Source organism: Nanorana parkeri, unplaced genomic scaffold, assembly GCF_000935625.1.
Source record: "Nanorana parkeri isolate BGI_ZX_2015 unplaced genomic scaffold, ASM93562v1 scaffold69, whole genome shotgun sequence".
NCBI classification, from domain to species: Eukaryota; Metazoa; Chordata; class Amphibia; order Anura; family Dicroglossidae; genus Nanorana; species Nanorana parkeri.
The window spans coordinates 580,967-605,033 of record NW_017306337.1 but is presented as its reverse complement, the minus strand read 5'-3'; the positions used below and the strand labels follow the sequence as shown (position 1 = coordinate 605,033).

The 24,067-nt window shown below is 40.8% G+C and overlaps 1 protein-coding gene across 1 annotated transcript in view; it reads left to right on the top strand.

Annotated features, from left to right (window-relative positions):
• The window catches only part of FAM83E (family with sequence similarity 83 member E), a 59,285-nt gene that overhangs the window by 16,110 nt on the left and 19,108 nt on the right, over positions 1 to 24,067 (top strand). The window contains exons 3-4 of the mRNA XM_018576523.1: positions 15,496 to 15,663; positions 18,969 to 19,090. Of these exons, the coding sequence (XP_018432025.1) occupies positions 15,496 to 15,663; positions 18,969 to 19,090 (290 nt within the window). The remainder of the gene's footprint in view (positions 1 to 15,495; positions 15,664 to 18,968; positions 19,091 to 24,067) is intronic.

Below are 24,067 nucleotides of genomic sequence, written 5' to 3'. Positions count from 1 at the left end.
AGAAAACATAAAAAACTGGCACACAGATCTAAGTGCAGTATAAAAGTGACTGTTTAATAAGGTTAAAAGTAATGCACTTACAGGATATTAAAAAACATCTCACCTATCACGCATCAGATGAAAGTCCCATCTCAGCTGCTGGTCCAAGATTGTTATCAGGATATGGAGAGAGCAAAGTCTAGTCCAGTCCAGAAAGATTCCAGAACACCTGTGCTGGAAGACACAGATCTGATCCACGGGTGTTCTGGAATCTTTCTGGACTGGACTCTGCTCTCTCCATATCCTGATAACATTCTTGGACCAGCAGCTTAGATGGGACTTTCATAAGTGCATTACTGTAAGTGCATTACTTTTAACCTTATTAAACAGTCACTTTTATACTGCACTTAGATCTGTGCGCCATTTTTTTATGTTTTCTTCATAGTGCTGTTACATGGATGTTTCCCTATCCAACTAACCAGGCTGCAGGATCAGTGGCTCCAGTGAAATATAAAGCTCTCTTTAGTAGCTAATCTACAGATCACTATGTTGAAAGCAGAATCAAAGTCTTGCATGTTTTTATTTCTTTATCGACTGGTACCCATGAACTTTATGATTTGGATTAACTTTGTCTGGAAATGTTGGTAAATACCATTTCCTCTCAGTGAAAATTCTGCATCCAGCTGTCACACTCCAGTGCCCAGTGGTGAAAGAGCTGAGTAACTGCCACACACCTCTGCAAGTATCCTTACAAAGACTTGTATTGCAGAGAAGGGGGTAAGGTGGGTCTGACCAGGTCTATGTAAATTACTGGGAGCACTGAGCCAAACTCTGGTCACCAGTAGACTGCACAGTCATATTTAGACATCCTACACAACGGCTGCAGCAGTAAGACTGTGATAGCAAAAGTTGTTAGTATAAATCTATAAGACTGCATGGGTATTTCTGTGAATTTAATTGGGCTTTGATACAACAAAATATGAAGATACAAACATGTTAAATGTGAAAGTCGCAGCAAAAATAATTTGCTGACAGAAAATACACTATAGTTTCCTTTAAAAGGATGGCTGTGGGCAGGCAGAAGTACATTACAATGTGATGCATGGTGAACAGATTCTGGGAGCCTTGGGACACCCATGGAACATTGCATTGGGAAAATATGTGAATTGTAATATTAGGGTTTGTCTGTTTATGTAAGCCCTGTACCATAACTGCAATGTCAAATGGCCTTTCAGTCAAAGATGGTACTGTCTATAGCAGTGGTTCTCAACCTGTGTAACCTCAGGACCCACATTTGTCCTTGGTCATTAAGTTGTGACCCAAGTTGCACTGCAATGCAAAGCACAGCATTGCGGTACCCTGCGTTCCGATGTGGGGGAGAGAACTGTGGGTGGGAGATGCGTTTGGGGTGCCATTTAAATGAATGGCAATGCAATGCACCTCCCATGCCAGAATGTGTGGTCGGTGCGCTTTGGTTGGTAAACTGCATTAATCGCAGGGGACTGAGATTAAAGCACTGTACTAGTGTGAACAGGCCCTCAAAAACACTTGACAGACGCACACAACCACAGGCACAATCTCACACACAAATACACAGTCCAAAAAAATTTTATATATTGTCTTTAAGATCCACCCAGTCTCCCTACTTTATGTGCTTTGACAGAGCTCCATCCATATGTGCATGGAAGCTACAGCCCCATGGTAGCTACAGCCCTGGTGTGCACTGCCTGGTTGCTACACTAACAATAAAATGTCAGCTCAAATTCCAGTCTATGCTGTATGACAGAGTAACCCTTTAGGCATCAATGACACGTTAGTGCTTGATGCCCAAAGCCAGTAACCTGGTGTATATTTTTAATTTTTATATTACTAATACTACGTGATATTCTGGTGAATTTTGAGTCATTTTCAATGTGTTAATAGAGCAAAAAGGTAATACAAAATGGAAAAAAAATGTTTTGTCCCATATATTTTCCCTTATAGTCATTGTCTCAAAAAATGGCAAAAGCTGCCAGTAGCCTTAAACCGAGTCTAATCATAGCCTGACTAACTAGGAATTGCCTTTCTTTTGCCTTAGTTTACCCTAATTGTAGCCCTACCCTGACATTTGCTGTAGTGCTAATGTTAGCACTACAGTGGACTGAGTGGACAGAAATAGTTGTGGGCAGAAGAGTTAGAACCTCTCCCAGGTTTTTGATAAATAATGCTTATCGGCCTTTATAAGGTAAATATTAGTATACCTGTCAAACATGAATTCACGCAGTGAAGTTGTGAAGTTGCGGGATATAGGTTCATGTGGATTTGTTATGGACAGGTTCATACAAACAGTGATTATACAAATCACTAGTTATACAAATCACAAATATATAAACTACCATACAGACTGTAACTGGTATAGAGCAGCACACAGCACTCTCCATGCGCAATTATTTTTGGTGAAAAATGTTCCTGTAGGAGGAACTTGAAAGGAATTCCAATATAGACAGACAAGATTGTTATACTGTTTATAATAAATATTTCCCTAGTAGTTCATAATTAAAGGCACTGCAGGTATTATGTGTAAGGCTGGCATGAGATTTATCTTATGTTTTGGCAAGAGACAAAAGATCAGTTTTTCTCTCCAAAATACTGTATAAAGCTAGTGAAATGCATTTTTTATGTGGGACATAAGGATTTTCCAGCACTGTAAAAGCACTCTAATAATGATGCTATGTATGGTATATAAACCCCAACAATGCACGCCTCTTGTTGGGTCCCCTCTTGGTCTGTAAAATATACCATTGCAAGCATTCTGTTACATCTTGTTGATAAGTGCAAAGAATACCTGTTGATCCTGCCAGAAATCTTGTCATCTGATAACCTCTTCTGCTGTTTGTAAAGCTGGCCATGCACCATGTGTTTTCTCGTTCAGCCCTTTGAAAGAGCTCTCTTGATATGCACATCCATGCAAAACAACATCGTGGATGGAGGAATTGTGTGTGAACTGTGTGTGTTGTAAAGTAGTCACCGCTCCAAGCTCACTCCTGTGATGCATTACAATCTCAATACAAATTAGTAAACTAAACATGAGATTGTAGTCCATCACTGGAGTGAGCTTGGAGCGGTGACTACTTTACAACACACACAGGGACCATGGGGAACAAAGGTAGCCACCCTCCAGAAGGAAGGACAGTGTCAGCGCCAATTCAGAGATGATTTGAGGATCTACAGCCGAGTGATACACAAACAAGATACATTTTTGTTAACAGTTAATGTACTTGAAAGCATTTTTAAGATTGAACTCCTGAATTTAGTGTTGCTTTAACAGTGTTCCCAGATATCCCTGAGGACTACAAAACCTCTTCCCTCTATGTTATGGAGGAGAGTGGAAGGTAGGAAGTGTGTTACTGGCAGGATCACCAGGTGAAAATAAAGGGAGAGAATATGCCTGAAAAAGGTAAACTAATGCAACCACCACATCAATAGTATGCTGCATTATATACCACCACAAGGCTAGATTAGGTCAATGACATTGACCAAATATGGCCGGTGACCTCACAAGGTCACTGATGTCACCAGCATCCTACCACTTTGTTTAAGTTCAGCTGCGGGAAGGGGAATACCTGGCTGAATGGGTCAGCAATGACTGCTTCCTTCTGGGTTTGAATGAGCTTGGGTTCCCACCGAATCTCTAATTATCATTAATATGCCGTGATAACATATGATTCTAGAAGTGACCAGACAAGACAAAGTAAATTAAAAAATATACATTGTGAATATTGCCGTTCCTTATTACCTTTCTGCCCTACTTATTGACAAATATGTCCCTGCCATCAGCTGGCCCCTTCGTTCATATTGTGTGATGTGTTGAGAAAGCTTTACACAAGCATTGGATAATTATAAAAACGCAACACACGAATAATGGCATGACTCCCAGATCTCACTATTATTAAACAAGTCCTGCATGGGTTATTAGAATGTAACTTTAATTACATCTCCTTTGTATTTTCTGTTTTCCGTGACTGATATCATCAAAAACAAAACAAAAGCAAACATCATAATTTCATTAAGAATCCAATTCCAAGAAAAACTGCCGTGTAAACAGAAGAAGAGTGTTTAGAGTGAATTCAGGTCATGTGACTATCTTTATGAAGATGCACAATGTGTGTAATGTCACTGCAGAACAAACAGAGTTGTGTAAGGCAAGCCACAGACATGAGAGTGTTGTGAGAAGACCTTTTAATAACCATGCACAGTTTTGGGGAAGATCAGTTTTAAAGCTAAACTCTGGGATAAGAAAATATTTTCTAAATACAAGAGGCATGTATATTTTTACTTAAAGGATAATTAAAGCCTCTGTTTTTTTTTTCATAGATCTACTGTTAGCTAGAAATAGATCTATGCAAAAAGTGTAAAAAAAAAACAAAAACGCTTTAACAGAGGTTAATACTCACCTGTTTCTTCCCTGCGCGCTCCAGTCCGAAAATGTGAAGATTCTCTGGCGGCTACAAAGCATCTTGGTGGCGGGCGCATGCGCAGTTCACATTTTCGGACGGGACGCGAGGAGAGACACAAGGTAAGTCTATGGACGCGTGCACCCGCATGCAAACACCGTGGGATAGGAAGTGCCAGCAAGCTCAGAGGAGTCAGCGCTGGATCGGAGACCCGCCGTACCGCTGGAGGAACAGATGAAAACGACAGGAAAGAAGAAGAAGATCGGATTAAGAAACATCATTTAAGGTAAGTGCTTTCATTAACATTGGGGGGAGGGAGAAAAAAATTTCACTTTAAGACTAAGGTTGCCCATACACTGCTCTATTGTTCTCGTTCAACCCGTAGGCTGAACAAAAAAAATAGAGTAGATTCCTCCATTAACACTAAGGTGTGTCTATCGAGGAATCCCGCTGTATGCATTGTAGTTTGACAGCGGCCGCCGGCCATATAAATATAAAATCTTACAGAGTTATTCACAAAGCTATTCACAAATGCTGTTCGGCTATTCACTTCAGGCTTGTACGGCTGATTTCAGCTGTACATCGGCTGAAAGCAGCTGTACATCGGCTGGCTTCGGCTGTACTTCGGTCACCCGAACATGCTCTGCAACATCTGGATCGGCTGAGCCGTAGCTCCGGCAGCTCACTCACTGCAGTTCGCCCCTATTCACATGTGAGTGTATAGCCGAATGCCTCCGTGGTACCGAGCAGACTAGGAAATCAATGAAAAAAGTTATTTTTTTTAAAGTTGAAAAAAAAATGTAAAAATGTAAATAAATGTAAAATCTAAAAAAAATAAAGATTTCTTAAAAAAGAAAAAATTAACAAAAAAACATAAAACGATTGGGTGGAGCTTGCAGTGACAGCTAGCTCTGCCCAACTGTTTCCTGTTGGCCTGCATCTGCTTGAGTCTTCTAATGAATAACAACTGGGTGGAGCTGGCCGTGAGACCACGGCTGGCTCCGCCCAGCTGCCTAGCTGTCATTTGCGAGGCCTTAGCCCGGCCATTCATCTCGCCTCGGCTATCACATCGGCTCAGTCCAGCCAAAGCATATGCCATCGGCTCGACTGAGCCGCTCAGCCACCTTCGGGAGCCGTACAGGCTTTAGTGAATAGCACGTACAGCAGCCCTTCGTTTCGACTAAACCGAAGGGCTCCCGCAACTGAAGCTAGCCGAAGGATCAGCCAAAGCTACGACTGATCCTTCGGCTAGCTTTGTGAATAAGCCCCTTAATGTTCTGTATAGGTGGAGACATTGTGGGGGCTAGTCTATTGCCTAAATACATTGTGCTGGAAGGTGTCCCTCTTTCTCATCTCAGAAAGTTGGAAGGTACGAGTAAATTGTCTAGTTAGCATCAGTACTGCTGGAACGAATGACTGAGAAGATCTTTTAGGACCAACTGACCTATGTTTCACTGCCATTATCCTTAAACCCTTCTTCAACTTTGGCCTTGAATATTCTCGTTTGCTACAACCACCAATTGGTTGGAGAAAATTGCTGATTTTGATTGGAGCTTGTCACCTGCTGGCTGCAGATTTACTTGATTAAAAACCATTTTTTTTTCGCTTTTAGTATTGAGCATGACAAAAATTGTAAACAATTTAAATAACCAATTAGCATATTCATATTTTAAATAACATTTCCTAAAAAATATACATATTCAGAAGCTCATAGAAACTATATCTATATAAAAAGATGACTCTGAACATGTATGGATATATTCTCCTGTACATAGGGGCTGACTTCTTGGTTATCTATGCAGCCTGAAACAGCAGATTGCACCCAGCTATACAATAAATGTAAATATAATCTCAAACTCTTCATGGTATGTATAATATTGGAATGTTAACATACATGAGTTTTTTTAAAGGTTTTTGATGTATAATATCTATTATATATTTACAGGGTTATTCACAAAAGGGTGAAGAGTTTGGAGAAGGCAGGAGAAGTGAACGATCTAGGACAAAATAGCTAATTTGGATAGTGAGCTAAATTGGAGAATTTTTCCAAATCAGCTATTTTGGCCTAGATCGTTCACTTCTCCTGCCTTCTCCAAACTCTTCACCCTTTTGTGAATAACCCTGTTAGTGATACTTTTTTGGTGTAAAATCTTTGATTTGGCAAATATCAGGTAAATATAAGTGGTATAAACCTCCTAACCACCTGTCTTGTTTGTATATTTCTATGTTGTATTTATGATTTAGTGGTAAAGACTATTGTTTACAAGGCAGTGCCAGGTGTTACATGTAGTATAACATGTCCTATACAATTACCAAAGAAAACTAATTTGAATATTAAGTGACCCTGCACTTTAAAGCTGAACTCCAGGCACAAAAACGTTCATATAATATACTAGGTATTACTATGTAAAAGTAGCAGTGACATCATCACGGTGCTGCACAAAGTCTGTGTATAGTGCAGAGCTGTGGGTGGAGGGCCCAGCAGGCTCCACATACTACAGGCTGTCTGCAGAAAACTACAGGAGGGGGCAGATACAAGACTAGACAACCTACACAAGGAGAGCGAGTCGGAGTGACTGGTCTTTATCACAGGAAGTTCCAGCACAGAGGGAAAGTTTCACACTGGATTACTGCACCAATGTGGAAGAAATACACAAAGCGCACCAAGAGTTAAGTAAGAATACACATCTCTTGTATTTAGACAATATTTGCTTCTCCTGAAGTTCAACTTTTTGTACCTGTTTGCAGATACCTAAAATCAGGTGGCTTGCTATTATAATATTATGGAAAATCACTAAGGCCAAGTTCCTCAAGCTCTCTTGCATTTTATATTAATTGAAAATCCATTGATTTTTAGAAAATAATTCCATTAACATGAACATTAACATTGACAGCCTTTCTACGCCAGGGTGCGTGGCACACTGGGGTGCCTTCTGGCTTCCTCAGGGGTGCCTCAATATTTTCTGATGGTAGGACTCTGATGTGATGCAGAAGCTCTGATGTAAACGGGGATTCCAATATATAAGGGGGCTCTGGTGTGAAAGGGGAGCTTCCGATGTAAAGGAGGGGTACTCTCATGTGGATGGGGACTACTGATGTGAAAGGAAAAATTCTGATGTGAAAGGGGAGGGCTTTGTTGTTGTGAAGGGGGGCTCCTGATTTGAAGTGAGTACTAGAGAATTTGCAGCTCTGGCGCTTTGCCCTCCTTCCCGTGACTAAAGTACTTACACATTAAAATATTGCGTAGCTTGGCATCCATTTCCCCCTCTATCACTTTTCTAATGAATATTTCTAAAAGCTGCCTACCCTGGGACCATTTTCTGATTGGGCAGTATAGGCTCCCCTCTAGTCACTTCTGCTCCAGGCACCCATTTATAAAGCAGTGTTATAGTGTTACTGTGGCCATATGGATGCTTTAAAGAAAAACACTGGCAGAGTTATAAAGCACTATGAGGGGAATTTATCAAAACTGAAGCGGACAGAATCTGGAGCAGTTGCCCATGAAAACTAATCAGCTTCTCTCTTCAGTTTGTTTAATTAAGCTTTAAAAGTAAATGATGGAAGCTAATTGGTTGCCATGTACAGCTGATCTGTATTTTGTCTGCTCCAGTTTTGATAAATTGATACATTTGTGCTTTACAAATGTGCATTACACTCTGCTTGCTTTGGAATGGACACTTCAAATAAATAACAGAAGGGCTCCTGGCTGTGGTCTGCATTTTTTTGTATTACTTGTAAAATGAAGTCAAGTAACCACTGCAGATCCAGTGGATAGTAATCTGCCCTCCACTATAAATAGGGCCTCGGGTGGATCATTCAACTCAACAGGTGTTGATTATTGAAGCCTGGCTTCTTATTGGTTGCCAGTGGACCAATTAGAAACCAACATTACACAATCACCCTCCTTGGCCGCTGTTCACTAAATTATAGATCAGGGTTAGGTAGGGCTGTAGCTACCATCGGGCGAGTGAGGCAGTCGCCTCAGGCGCAGCTGAGAGGGGGTGCAGCCTACATGTGCAAAGACTAAAAATTTGTTTCGGACTAAATGAACGAAAACAAAAAAAAATTTCATTAGTTTCGTCAAACAAAATACATGTTTATGCTATTTTGGATTTGGCCACCAGCGCATTTTGCGCATGCGCGCTGCCATCCTGGAGGCGTGGCGCATGATGTCACATACCGTATAGGTCTGTTGGGCGGCACAATTTTCGGGCCGCAAAAGGAGCTACCTACGGCTCTGGGGTTAGGCAACCTTGGCATCCCATCATGCATCTGTCTCTGGGAGTTATGCCTGTGACTGTCAGAGTCTTGCAAAGGCTCATGGGTCTTGTAGATCTACAACAATTGGAGTGCTGAACTTGTCAACTTTTGCTAAAGATAATTAGAGCACAGCGGCACATGCATGAGAAGCTACTTTCAGTGGTGATCAGCATTACAATAGATATCTAGGCTAGCAAAGGCAGGGATGGGATACTGGGACAGAGAAATATCAATATTATTGAGTACATTAGTTATGAAAATGGGTTCAGAAATGGTTCCACATAGGGGGTATCGTGTGGATGCTGGGCTTATTCTTGTTGAGGTCAAGTACAAACAATCCCCCCTATAGTTGCCCCTGAAAGAATACAATGGAAGCTGCCTCCCCTTGTTGGGTTTAATCAGCGCTGGGTCTTTTCATGTTTCCAGCATAATAGGTTACACACAGCTACAATACAACATTCCACCATGTTCCTTTGCAGGGGAGGACTGCATGGTTTGTTTAGTTATCACATGTGCATAGATGAGTTGTAGTAAAGAAAAAACAAACACTTGAACTATCTATGTCTTTGCAGTATATTTGTGCAAAAACCATTGTTGACTCTTCTTGCCACAGTGAGAAAATTCAAACAGCCTCACCTTCTGTGCTCTACATCAGTTAGTATGTTACAGTGAAAGCAGTTCTTGTGCGTTTGCCTGTGTTTTAGTTAAATGTACACAAAAATTATCAACCTGCATTCCCGCTAATTCATGTAGAATGGGTGGAGACATTCTATTCATAATATTGTGACAACAAAGTGTATAATGGACCATGAGAAATCCAGCCCATCTATATCAGTCATCATTAACGACAAATTAAAGTGTATTTTAGCTGAACACCTACTGCACTGTGCAATGAAAACCATTACTTTATCCACCCCTCCAGCAGTACTGTACATACTTACCTTTTCTTTACCCATCCCCTCCCCTTATTTATTGCCAGGAGCCAAAGGGAATACCTGGTAGGTTCAGGTATGGAGGAGCATATGACTCACTCCATGGGTCAGTTAGTGCTGTCTCCCATAGAGACCACAGCCTTCTGTAAGCTACAACTCCAGTGACTCGTAGGTTACACCAGTTTTCATTTCACTCATGGAGGCCGAACGGAGTGGTGGGGGAGCAAAAGGAAGGTAAGTATATGTGTCTATGTAGGTCCCGTAGCAATGGCATGCATGTTTTTGTTATTGCATTAAATATAGATTGTACATTAAATACTAGAGTTAGCTCCCGGTGGCTCAGAGCAATTACTCCATCTTAAAAACTTTAGATAAGATATCAGTCACAGATGAATGTTTGACTCATATATTTGCATTGTGAGAAGGCACAGTAAAGCAGGACTATTCTGTAGCGTTGCCAAGTATAAAGCGGAACCTGTGTGTGCGCAATGAGCAATTACAGCTGCCCCAAATGTACACATATATAAACTATACATTGAACCTTTTTTTAAAACATTAACACACACTGTTAAAATTATTTACATAGAGCTGGTCACTTTTACAAGTGTATATAGCTAATTGTTGCACACTCTCCTTAATGGTGAAATGGCCAAAAAAGTAAGTGGGTGATGTAATAAAATTACCCCTATCATTAGTAGTGGTAAGAATAAACTGGAGACACTGGGATCTGTGTGTGCACATAAGGGAAAAGCATTCAGCCCATAACTTACATTTGAGGATCAGAATTGATGTTTTGAAAGCAGCACTTTGCAAGGGAACTCGTGACCTCAATGGGCAGAAATGACAATGCTGCTAATATTTATAATACAGAGAAGGAAGAAAGAATGTATTTACAGGTACACAAGTACAGTCAAAACAAAAAACCTGTTTCCTGTCAGTGGTTGCCCGCAGGGAATTTACCACCTGAAACTGTAGCAGAGAGCGGCAAGCTTTTGAATGACAGGGGATCTAGCAAATCAGCAGCTTGCATGTGCTCTATATCTCCTCCCCCAGCTGGCGCACTGCCTCCACTGCTGTCAGGGAATCTATTCCGGCCCGGCGGTGTATGTGTTTAGCACTCTTCCATCCCTCCTCCTCTCCAGTCAGCCACTGTTACAGACAAGTTGCCGGAAATTAAGTCATGACACACTGATATCACTCACTTAGTTTACAAACAATGCAGACCACCTCCCTCCTGAACTTACAGGACAAACTGTGTTCCGTATTGAATCAATACAAGACGGAGCATTTACCTTTAAGATCCAAGACGATCCCATATTATATGGCAACCCATCCTAGGAGTTTCCAGCTTCCCAAATGAGCAGTCTCCCGCTTGTCGTGACACTAGTTAGTGTCCTCTTTTTTAAAGTAAAATGCCCAGACCTATCCCTATATGTTCAATATTTAGGACCAAAATCCATAAAACAATCCAGACTTTTTGGTTTGCTAAATATAACATAAAGATATCTATGCTCAACTGCTTTCTGCATGAATTAAAAGTGGTAATTTCTTTACACTGCAACACATTAAAATACATCCATAGCTCATGCTTTATTAAAATAGTTAAATATAATAGTATAGATGCAGATTTGCTACACCAAATTCATTTTGAGGACTAGGTTGGTGACCGGTTTTTCCTTTACTGCAATTTAGCGATACAGCGTGGTCACCTCACTGCCTGTGATTGGACAGTGAAGAACCAGCCACAGGTATAAGTAATGCCTATGTTTGCGTGTATAGAGGGTTATCTGTTAAGTTTAAGTGTGTATTACATATGGTCTCCTGCCTTACCGCTATTTATGTGCTACAAGGATTTGAGCACAAGTCGTTTCATTTTATGTTTTACAGATCAGTGTCCATTGCAATGTCTTTCATAAGAACCGTGCAGCAACCAGGCACTCACCAAGTGTCATTTTTCAAGTTTTAATCTGAATGGTTACTTGAGACAGCAAGGGCAGATCTTTTGAAGATAATTCTGATAAATATGAGGCCCTGTTGTTTCTCTTCTTGCAATAGAACTGTGTGTTGTCACACAACATTCCTGGTGTGCTAGGTTTGGCTTCTGACTGTTCATGCTGGCATTTTCCAGTGTGGAGCTTTTGGCTTAGTGTAAAACCTGCAGCTCTCCTAATTGCTATGTTGTAAAGTGTCCCTTAAAGTGATATTAGGCCCCATTTCCACTAAGCGATTTCTGCCACGATATCGCGCATTTTTGCCGTACGATATTGTGAGAAGTTGCCGGCCAATGCTATTCAATGGAGCAGTCTTAGCTCCATGTCGCTCGACGGTGAAGGTGGCGCTACTGTTCCCCCGAACAGTCGCGCTATCCCGGCCGCGCGGATCTGCCGCTAAAGGTAAGTCGCTCAGTGTGAATGGGGCCTTAAAGTCAAAAGGTTTCTCAGCTACAGTATTTCAAATGCTGAATTTTAGTTTCCTGCAGAATCAGCAGGTCCCCTTGGCACTGGCCATGATATCCTGTTTTAGGGTGGCTCCTTTCCCTTGCAGGGTCCTTTGCAGCCACCCTTGTGTCCGCTAGTAAGCTGTGTGTGTCTCCACAAACACACAGACATGACAGGGCAAGCCACTTCCCTGGTCCCTGCTTCCCCTTCTTCCCTGCGTCCACCCTTTCCTCTTCTACTAGCTAGTAGATGGACAGCTGCAGGAGACTGTGCTGTCCCTTGTGATCTCGTACTTGACATGAAGGTAAGGTAGGCCGAGCTGAATGTGCTGGAGCTGTGTGGAAGCATGATGACTGTATGTACTTGGGCAAAAATATAAAGAAATACTTTGCTGGGCAATGTATATTTGTTTGATCTGGATTAATTATTGGAAGAAAAAGTTAAAACTTAACCCAACCCCGAAAGTATCTTAACTTTTCTGTTTCTACTTAAACTCCCCCCTAAAGCATAACCTTAATGTGTACGGAAACCCTAACAGTAAACTTCTCTCATATATTCTCTTTTTTTTGTCTGGTAAATATCTATAAACACACAAAACAGGAGAAAAGCACCTTTCAATGTTTTGCAACTTGCAACTTCAACACAATAATTTTGCAACTTTTTAAAAATCCAAAGTGTAATACATATTTGCCAACCTGAATGTAGTGCTTCCCAGACGATTAATAGATAAATATTGATTGAACTACAAGGATATTCTTAGTGTACCGTGTTCTGCAGTGTGACAGTAAAGTAAATGTCCTGTATGGCAGAGTAGCATAATGTACACTGCCTCTTCCCATATAGCTGCAGTCATCCATACCCTAGATCACAGATTTCCACCTGGTAGTACGTGGTTACAGTAAATCCACAATAATAGCACCTAATACACAGAATGTAGGGCCTCATTCACACTGGCAGTGTTAAACATCTATTTTTTTTACATTTAGGGCACATTTCTAAACACATAAATGTGGGTAATGATTTTTCAATGGTATCTATTAGGGATGTTCAGATACCAGTTCAGATGCCAGTGCCGATACTTGGCATTTTCACAAGAACTATCAGTGTTGCAGGGGTTGCAGCATGGACCTGGCACTAGCGCTCCACCACTGTCCTGAAATCATTAGTATATATTATATACAGGGCTCAAAATTGCCCCGATGCTGGCGACGTACACTGTAAGTCGTCAGTCACGAAGGGGTTAAGCTTCTTCAGCAAGACAGTGGTCGTCTTGGAGGTGTGTTTGGGGTCGTTATCATGTTGGAATACTGCCTTCTGGCCCAGGCTCTGAAGGGAGGGGATCATGCTCTGCTTCAGTATGTCACAGTACATGTTGGCATTCATGGTTCCCTCAATGAACTGTAGCTCCCCAGTGCCGGCAGCACTCATGCAGTCCCAGACCATGACACTCCCACCACCATGCTTGACTGTAGGCAAGACACACTTGGCTTTGTACTCCTCACCTGAATGTCGCCACAAATGCTTGACACATCTGAACCAAATAAGTTTATCTTGGTCTCATCAGACCACAGGACATGGTTCCAGTAATCCATGTCCTTAGTCTGCTTGTCTTCAGCAAACTGTTTGCGGCCTTTCTTGTGCATCATCTTTAGAAGAGGCTTCCTTCTGGGACGACAGCCATGCAGACCAATTTGATGCAGTGTGCGGCGTATGGTCTGAGCACTGACAGGCTGACCCCCCACCCCTTCATCCTCTGCAGCAATGCTGGCAGCACTCGTATGTCTATTTCCCAAAGACAACCTCTGGATATGATGCTGAGCACGTGCACTCAACTTCTTTGGTTGACCATGGCGAGGCCTGTTCTGAGTGGAACCTGTCCTGTTAAACCGCTGTATGGTCTTGGCCACCGTGCTGCAGCTCAGTTTCAGGGTCCTGGCAATCTTCTTATAGCCTGGGCCATCTTTATGTAGAGCAACAATTCTTTTTTTCAGATCCTCAGAGAGTTCTTTGCCATGAGGTGCCATGTTGAATTTCCAGTGACCAGTATGAGAGTGATAACTCCAAATTTAACACACCTGCTCCACATTCACACCTGAGACCTTGTAACACTAACGAGTCACATGACACCGGGGAGGGAAAATGGCTAATTGGGCACAATTTGGACATTTTCACTTAGGGGGTGTACTCACTTTTGTTGCCAGTGGTTTAGACATTAATGGCTGTGTGTTGAGTTATTTTGAGAGGACAGCAAATGTACACTGATATACAAGCTGTACACTCACTACTTTACATTGTAGCAAAGTGTCATTTCTTCTGTGTCGTCACATGAAATTATATAATAAAATATTTACAAAAATGTGAGGGGTGTACTCACTTCTGTGAGATACTGTATATATATTAGTATAACAGTATAAAATGTTTTAGAAAAACTGTCACATGACAAAAAGCAAAAATGTATCAGTACGTGTATCTGTGAGTACTTGGACAGGTATCAGTACTTGTACTTGAAAAAATGGTATCGGTGCATCCCTTATACAGTATATATATATTTTTTTTAAATCATACATTAAAACAGGAATGCATAAATCCCAGGAGCTCCGTATTCTCCTTAGAAATGACAGCTGCCTCCTAACTTTGGAATTTCTCTCTAGTCTAGTCTTGGAGCTGGAAAAGTATCTGTACATGTACATGAATCTATCAGTTTGGAGGATTACATGCATTTAGGTGCATTCAGTTTAGCTACATTTAGAGAAAATAGAACTGTTTTTAGGCAGCAACTTCTAAACGCAGACGAAAGTGATCTGGGAAGCATAAACTTTGTTTATACTTACAAGATTATTGCTCTTGCGTTTAGATTATCTAAATGCAGGAGTGCTAGTGAGAATGAAGCCTTCAGTTGGCCATACACTGCGATTTTCAAAATTCGATCTATGGGTGAACCTTTCGTCACTACTCTGTTGGACTAATGTTGATATTTCAATTGATTTAGTTGAAGGACGCGCCAAACATTGTTGGATAAATAGTGATGGCAGGCAATCAGCTGCAATCACTGTGTGGGTATTTTTTTATGAAATGGGAGCAGCTAATTGAGCTGCTCCTAGATATTAGACGGCAGTCATGCTAATGAGTGATTAAGGTTAGGGCTATGAATGTAATGTTAGGGTTATGATTGAAATAAAATGATGATTATTATTATAAAGTATTTATAAATTATTGCTCTAAATACATGAAAATGTTTGTGCTTGTAAAGGAAGGAAGGGGGAGTGCTGCAGACATTGGCTGACTCTAGTTTCTCCCAAGCAGGCTTGGCTAGTAAATGACAGGCGGGGTCATAAAAGGCCTACAGATAAGAATGTGCAAATATTTTCTAATGTCTGTAGCCAGTTTAAGAAATATAACCAGCTTTGTACTGAATGTAGAATGTTGGCACAGTAAACATTTGTTTCTTTGCAGGTTATTGCGATAGTCATGGACGTTTTCACCGATCCAGATATTTTCCTGGACTTGCATGAAGCAGCCACACGAAGAATGGTTCCAGTGTACATATTACTAAGTTCTCATCATTTGTCCCCTTTTCTTCACATGGTGGAAACAACAGGAGTTAATGTCCGATTTACAGAGGTACCTTTACATTTTGGTTTGATTTATTGGAAATCTCCCATGTTTACAAACTTTCCTAAATTGATTTTACATACAATAAGTGCATTTTCCCTCCTAGTTGAAACAAATCTGTTATGTGGTGCTCTTCCATGGAAACACAATTAGAACACAAGTCGAGTTGTAGCCAAGCAATCAGGTTTCACTGAATGGACAATTTAAGTGAGAAGTATGATTTGTTGCTAAGGGCAACTAGTTTAGTTTGATCTTATATTCTGTAGTTTAAAGGGATCGAACCCATAGCATTTTCTAGCTTTGGCCATTGGAGTTTTACAAAACTGTATTTTGTGTTAATGTTACCCTATTGTGAATTAAGGCAACATCTCAATAATTAGTTAACCTCTGTAGTCAAATGGAAGCAGGTACCTCTGAAGTGCCAAAAAAATCATTTTTACTGCCTGGCCTGCTAGTCAGGTACATGAAATGAGCTGAAGAACAATGGTCAGTCTGCCCAGACTGTGTCTTCCATTTAGAAAATGCATTCAATTCAAATAAGACTTACAGTGCCTGACTTGGTAAACACTGTGACAGGCACGGGAAGGCTTGGCAGTGACAACCTAATAATTTCACATCTGAGGAGGTGCCTGCTTTTTGGCTGCATAGGTTGGAGAAGGGGAGAGGGGTCAATGCTTGTTTGCTGTAATCTGAACATTCATGTAGTCAATAAACCAGAATAAGCTATTAGGAACAAATCAACCACTGCTCTATGCAGTCCATTAATCAGAAGCCTGCAGTATAAAAGAGATTATTTTGTGTTATTGCAGCTGTAGAGAATAATGATGGACATGCCCACAAGTGTCCGTAAAAGGGAAAAGAATTAAGATTTTGAACATTTTGGGGCTTCTGTATGGAAAGTGTCAACTTTCCATACAGTGTTCAACTTTGATTTTTGCATTCTGCTGAAAATGAAAAAAAAGGTCTTGATTGGTTGATAAAGCTAATCATCTTTGCTTTATGTAGCTGCCCAACTTAAAAAAGATGTCTCACCTTTTCCACAGTTCAGTCACCTAACTCCCACAGTATATGTTGCTTTTTATCATATGCTTCAGTGTGCAGTAGAAGCTGAGATCCAGACAGTGACATCATGCTTTCCCCCTTCCCCAGAATTACCATTAGGCATAGTAGGCCTATGCCTACAGGCAGCAGAGACAAATAGGTGGCTTTTCCATATATAGTTATCAGTAACACATTTCCCCCCCCAAGATCAGTAGATGCATAGTTATCACTTATTAATACATGTCACTATACTCTAAGCAGGATTAGGAACAGTAAAGAAAGAAAATGTTCTGTATAAAAGATGAGAGCCGATCAGACAGGTTTTTCTTTGCGCAAAGTCTGAGTGTCAATCATTGTTCCAGTTCTTCCTTCTTACAACTCTATGGGTAAAGGCATTGCTTACCTACCAAATTCTGTGTTTTTAGCAAGAATGATCGAGTTGGAGAATATTACAGAGAGGAGACCAGATACTGCCAACCAGGAGACCGGGCAATGCCAAATAATTTGTTTTATAACTTTCACCCCGCTAGAATTAGTCCAGCATCGGAGTGAGGAGTTCAGAAAGCATTTAAACTTAACTTCACTCTCACCACCCACTTTCCATTATTGCACTACTTCTCACCTCCTCTCTCACAATCGGGCATTCATTATTTTTTTCTACCTAAAATACCTTTTTTTTTTTGACACCCCTCCCGGGACTTCTGGTATTCCCGCCTATGTCCCTGTCACCTATAGTCTCCTGGGATACTAACTTCACACATTCCAGGAGGCCTATGGGTGCTCTACAGTGCATGTGCAGTTGCACATGCATTTCATTAGGGGGAAGGCTGCAATAACTTGGAAGAGACAGCCAGTCGCCTGATGATGTAGGTAAAGAAGATAGTGGCACAGGACTCAGCGTGCATTGGCAGATTGCAGATGGACAGCGCTAAATTTGTTGGACATGTGAGTATGTATTTTGAAGATATCCCAGAAAACTAGATAGAAGTTGATTTAAACAAAAAATAGCATGGGGAATGAAGTTCCTCTGGTGAATAGGTATATAGTACCATCTAAATTATTATGTGGGAGTTAGTGGAAAGGCCAATAAGCTTCTCAGCCTGTCATGTACTAACAGCAAGTAAAATCTTGCTTAAATTGATGTCATCATCAAAACAGCTTTCATTGTTACTACTTAAAATAGGTAATAGTGCAAAGGAGGTGACTAAACAAGAGGCAGAATTGAAACACTAGTATCTTCTTCAAAGGATGATGAAATACAAGGCTGTATAAACCTCAGTAATTGTGTAGATGGAATGTGCTTGTTCTGAGGATTCTTGTACCTCTGTGGGACAGCATGTTACAGATGTAGCAGTTTTAGTGCTGGAATGCCAGCAGTGTTGAAAATAAACAGGTGTCACAGAAAAGCATCAATCTTACAAAGCTTTAACCTTGAAAGTAATCAAGGTTTGAAAATATGGGTAACAAAAGACCAGATAAGACAAACAAGCCATTTATACTGGAAATGTGTTTAATACAGTCTTTATATTAATCAACCATGTGTAGTAATTAAAATTAAGATTTATGTGATAGATGTCCTTTAAATGGCTACTATAGAGAACAATGTTGTATTCTGGTAACTGCATGTGGTTAACACCTGTAATAAGTTCCTTATTTTAACTTTTTAATCTTACTTAGTTGTGTCCCCAGTACAAAACTTTTTTCTATTGGCAATAGGGCCTTCAAAGATTTAAAGCAGTGCATACTGTGTGTCTACTAAGACTCTGTTTTACAGTAGCCCTTTAAACCATGCCCAATATTCAGCCTTATGTAGCCGTCCCCACTTTTCACCATGGTGCGTTGTGTGCCACATTATCCCTTATCCAGGCTGTCCCTCTTTGTTAAAGTCTAAAATTGGGAGCCAAGTTATCAAGCTGTCTAGCATCCTTCATTGCTAGGATGCAGGTAGCTTAAGCCGCCTGACGTCCTAGCAATAGAGCACCCTTGCTCTATTGCTCTGTATGCTGTACACATGTAAACCAAATGTTACGTGCATACAGCGTACAGAGCACTTTGTACGCAGGATTTTGTTGCAAGCTTCTGTCAGGAAGATCCCTAAGTACTAGTTGCCATATGTGCATATGGCCATGTGCATGAATGAAACCTAAAATAAAGAAATACAAGGTTGTGCGTATATGATGTTTGTATTACCCAGTTCTCCTTTAACCTAATACAAAAATGATACAGAAGTTGACACACCAGATGTACAGTGAGTTTACTCCTGAGACTACTAGCATGTAACCTCAGATTTGTCTGGATGTTCCTTTAGTACAAAACAACTGAAACAAGTAACAGGAAAGCTGAAAGAGAAATTTCTCCTAATTGATAGTAACTCTGTAATCACAGGATCCTATAGGTACGTATATATGAACAAGCTGCCAGATTCAGCTCTGCTGATTTATTTTTTAATGAGAACTCTAAACGAATCTAATCATATCTAAAATATGGTCCTAGGAATTAAGCTTTTACAAACTATTACTTGTTTTATATAATTTTTTGGGGGTCATTTGCTAATAGAAAAGCATATTAAAGGCTCTGTGAGTTATGTTACCTGAACAAAGTAGGTGTCTGGGTGTGGTATGCTAACTGATATGAGATTCATTATTTTACTTTGTGTGTCCCACTTATACACAGAGCAAATCTAGGAATGTTTTTTATACCAAACACAAGTGGTATGCTGAGAAACTACAGCCTAGATAAGAAAAACATTAATCTGGCTTTTTACCTATGTGTTGCAATAATGTATGTTTTGCCACTGATTACCGCAACACATGGTAACATATGACACTCTGTGTGGTGCGTTGTCCTGTACGCCCCCCAAATATCACCCAGGGAATAGTAACAAGCTGATTGGCAGGCTCCTGTCCTCCTTATATGCAGGGGAGCCCAGGTCCCTGTAAGGAAGGAGCCTGCCAATCAACTGGTTATCATGGCAAGTGGGCCATGATATTTTTTACTTTTTCATCACCTTTTTATTTTTTTAATTTAATAATTTGTTTCCAAATTATTTTTTACTTATTTTTTTTTTATTCATTTAATTATTTTTTTAATCACATTTTGTTTCACTTAACTTTATCGCTATCACACAGGAGCTAACAAGCCCTTTTTTGAGGTGACAAGTTCTCTTTATTGAACCTGCCACCTCCAGGACAGGAGTTCTAGCACAGCTCTGTGCTGGAACTTCTGTGACAGATGAGAGGGGAAGACTGCTCTCCCCTCTCACTGTTTTTGCATGGAGCGGCAGAGTTACTTTTAACCATGCCGCTTTGCTCCCTGCTTCGGCCGCCAGTGAGGAGAGAGACTTGGCGAAAGGAGGAAGACGGAGCCCGAAAGACGGAGCCCGGAAGACGGAGCCAGCGAGGAGAGAGGTAGGTGCGGGGGGGGGGGGACGGACAGGCTACAGACTTATTACACTTGTAAAAAAACAATCAGCTTCCCTGCTCTACATTTAGTGCTGCTTGTGCAAAGCAGGACTAAAAGTAGAAAGCAACTTACCGCCCAGGATTCCACACCGCTGCAGCCCGTAAATCTTTCATTCGCCGGGCCCCGCTTGTCACTGCGGGCGGGGGGCGTGGAAGTGGAGCCATTGAATTCAATGCGGGGAGAAGTTTCTTAGAGATCGCGGTGCGTTCCAGCAGCTACTGCTCTGGAACGCACCCGCTTTTGGTGTGAACAAGGCCTGAAGGGTTTCTGAGCACTTTCTATTTACATCATCACCATTTATCACTGTGCTTATTAAAGGAGAACTATGGGGTCAGGGCTTTTCCCCATAGTTCTCCTAAGGGTCACGGGAGAACACAAACTAGTGTCCTCCCGTGAGCCAAAGCTCAGTATACCGCGAGCTACAGCTCGCGGTATACTGAGACGCTGCAGCCGGGAAGGATCCCGACAATACTGTCTGACAGCTGGCTCTGCCTATCCAGAGGCAGCTGTACCAGCCCCCTCCCCCGTCCGTTTCGCCAGTCAGCGCTGGAGGATCGGACAGGGGAGGGGGGAATCCCTGCAGGGAGCCATGAGTGACAGTCACGGCTCTCTATAGGGATAGATCGAGAAGTGAGCGAGCGATGGTATCTGTTCGCTCACTTCCCGATCTACTGAGCCGACCTGTGACAGTTTCATTGTCACAGGTCGGCTCAGATTATGAGGCTGAGTGAAAATCACTCACCTCATAATTCTCCTTTATATGCTATTGTTCCCTACAAATGACCCATAAAAAAGCCCACAGCAGAGAGTGTTAGCAGACTGTGCCAGATAATGATGACAAAAACCAGATCATCAGGGGAGAGGATGTTAGGAAATCCTCTCATATCTGCTTGCCAACACCCCTGAATCAAATTAGACACTGAACAAGTCCATGCGGTAATCCCACTCAGAAATGGCCTTCTTTTTCAGATGAAGCCCCACCTCTTCATCCCTTAGAGCCAATAAAATCAGAGTCTGTTGGCAAAAGTGTGTCGGCAATGCAACAATTTTCTATATTGTAGAACTTCCAGAGATACCTGGACAAGAAGCTTTACGTCTTAATAGGCATTCAGTCTACTTTATATGATCAAGTTCTTCAAAGTTGAATTTGAAGTTACCAGGCTGGGAAGGCATATTGAGCTAAAATGTATAAATTAATTTTGGGTATTATGGACTCTGTATAGTTTTAGCCTGTTCATTCTCAAACATCAATTTAAAATGACACTAAACTCAGGAGTAAAATATTACAAGCGTGCAAACTGTACCTTATTTGTGTATCACTTGGCTGTAGATCCTCAAATCATCTCTGAATCGGTGCCGGCACTGTCCTTAGCCTGACAGCCGTAGGTTGGCTACCTTTTTTCCCCATTGGTCCCAATGTGGGTTGCAAATTAGCCACCACTCCAAACTCGTTCTCATGATGGACTATAATCTCAATACAAATTAGTAAACTAAAAGCTTAATTTTGTTGTTACTTTTATTAAAATATTCTTTCTAGATGCACATAAAATGCACCTAGAGAAAAGTACAGCTTTGTTTATTAACAACGTCATGTAATCACCAGGCCAGTGCTGATATGGTAATAACCTGGCTTTGTTAGAAGAGTAAATGGCAATGTTAGGATTAAAGTTAGGGTTATGGTTAGGATTAACGTTTAAGTAAGGGTTATTGTTACATTTGGGGTTAGCATTATTATTTTTTCAAGCAAATTTCATCTAAGCTGATCATATGACAAATTGTCAGGCCGATTTCAACATAAGCATTATTGGTAATTTCAGAAATCAAGCTCAGGGAAATCGTCTGCTCATCTGTTCATTTCTATCCTGGACATTTGGAGGGTGTATGTTTATGGGCCAGTGAACATCTGGGCGATCTGTGACCGCGCGGCAATCGTGCACGATACCTCGCGGATTGCCGCCAGGTCACAGAGTCGCCCATCAACGACGATCACGCTGTGGGTGCCATTATTTTCTAATGGCACCCCAGTCGCGATTGGCAGATTGTGCGGTTTCCCGACGCAATTCTTTCCGTGTATCCGAACATGTCGTGTATTGCAAAAAAAAGGTACATATTTATTTTTATGCGATTTTTGCGGGGATGTACTCTATTAAAATCAATGGGGCGGCGGGGCAGTAGCTGTCTGCAATTATGCGCAATAGCGTGATACCGGTACGCATGTCCCGGATCAATTATGTCTGCACCGGGCCTTAACATGCTAGCTTTGACTCAACCCTGATATTTCTGTTTTGGATGGAAGATGCCTCTCTGCTTTCAAATACTTAAATCCAGTTCTTCAGTAGCCGCCTGTTAATATGATACTAACTCAAACTGGTAAATGGATCTACACTTTAAACAAGCCTGGCAGGCAAAAGTGCTCCATACATACAATGTCAAATATTTGAGACATGTTAAAGGATTTGCACCATCCTTATGCTTTAGGCCATATGCACATAGTATTCTGCAAGTGAATGGCTTGACCCAGAGCTAAACCTGATGTGAATAACAGCTGGGGTGGGGGCAGTGAAGCTGCTAACAGACAGGTGGAACTGGAATACTGTCTGTCGTTATACATAATGATCTACAAACTAGGGGTAATACATACAGAATGCATTCTTATTGTGTTAGTTATTAATCAAAAGTAAGAGAAGACATTTATTTTATACAGATTTAGTGGGGGGGTTTTTGGTCTACGTATAACCATTTAATTGGGTCTTTTACATAGATATTCCTTCTAAGGAAGCTGTTGTACTTTTTTAAATAAGTATTGATTCAAGCTGTAAGTGAAATATACCGTATACTTATGTTACATAGTATTTGAGGTTGAATAAAGACACAAGTCCATCAAGTCCAACCTATTTTCATCTCATTCTTATGAATATATATCATGAGAATGATATTTAATGATAACCTTTTTACATGTTTGGTCATCCCATATATTCCTGAATGTATTTGAAATGCCTATATATTCCTGAATGTGTTTTATATGCCTATTTACAGTATATAAGCACCTTTTAGCTGAGCAACAGGTGTGAGAAAACCAATTACATGATATGTAGCTTAGAAAGTATATTGTTTTCAACATAATCTAAGCTACAATGGCCTGGTTCAGTAACATGTCCACTTAACCACTTCAGGTCACAGAATTCCATATCTGTCCTTTGATAATAAGCCAATCCGCGCTGAATAGTAGAATATAGAGATGAACTAAGGATCTATGGTTAAAGAGCCGCCGGACAAATTATAGGAAAATTATTGCACAAAGCTGTTAGATGTGTAATAATATGAAATTAGTAAAACCAGTGTTATTAAATATCCTTAAAAAACTGCGTTCTCCTTGCAATATTTAGTGAAACAGTGTTACTAAATAACCTTGAAAAATCGGCTAAAAAGACTGTGCACTTCTGACATTAATTGTTTGATAATCAAATCCGTTGTACTGCGTCGTTTTGCAAATCAAATGAGCAGTCAACGTTTTCAGATGTTGCGTGTATCCCACTAATCTCCGGGAAGCGATATTCTTTAACTGTCAGGGTATCACACCATTGAGAAAACATTGGTACTGAAGGGAACTCCCCTTTCCTCCGGTTTTTTTTAGGGTCTCATACAACGGGGAAGTATTTTCGACGTTCTGGGCATGGAAGACAAACTTTTTAGCTGATTTTTCAAGGTTATTTAGTAACACTGTTTCACTAAATAGTGTAAGGAGAACTCAGTTTTTTAAGGATATTTAATAACACTGGTTGTACTCATTTCATATTATTACACGTCTAACAGCTTTGTGCAATAATTTCCCTATAATTTGCCCACTTAGAATTATAGCTTCACATTCATATGTTGTTTACGATTTTTCACAGTTACACTCTCAGCAGTT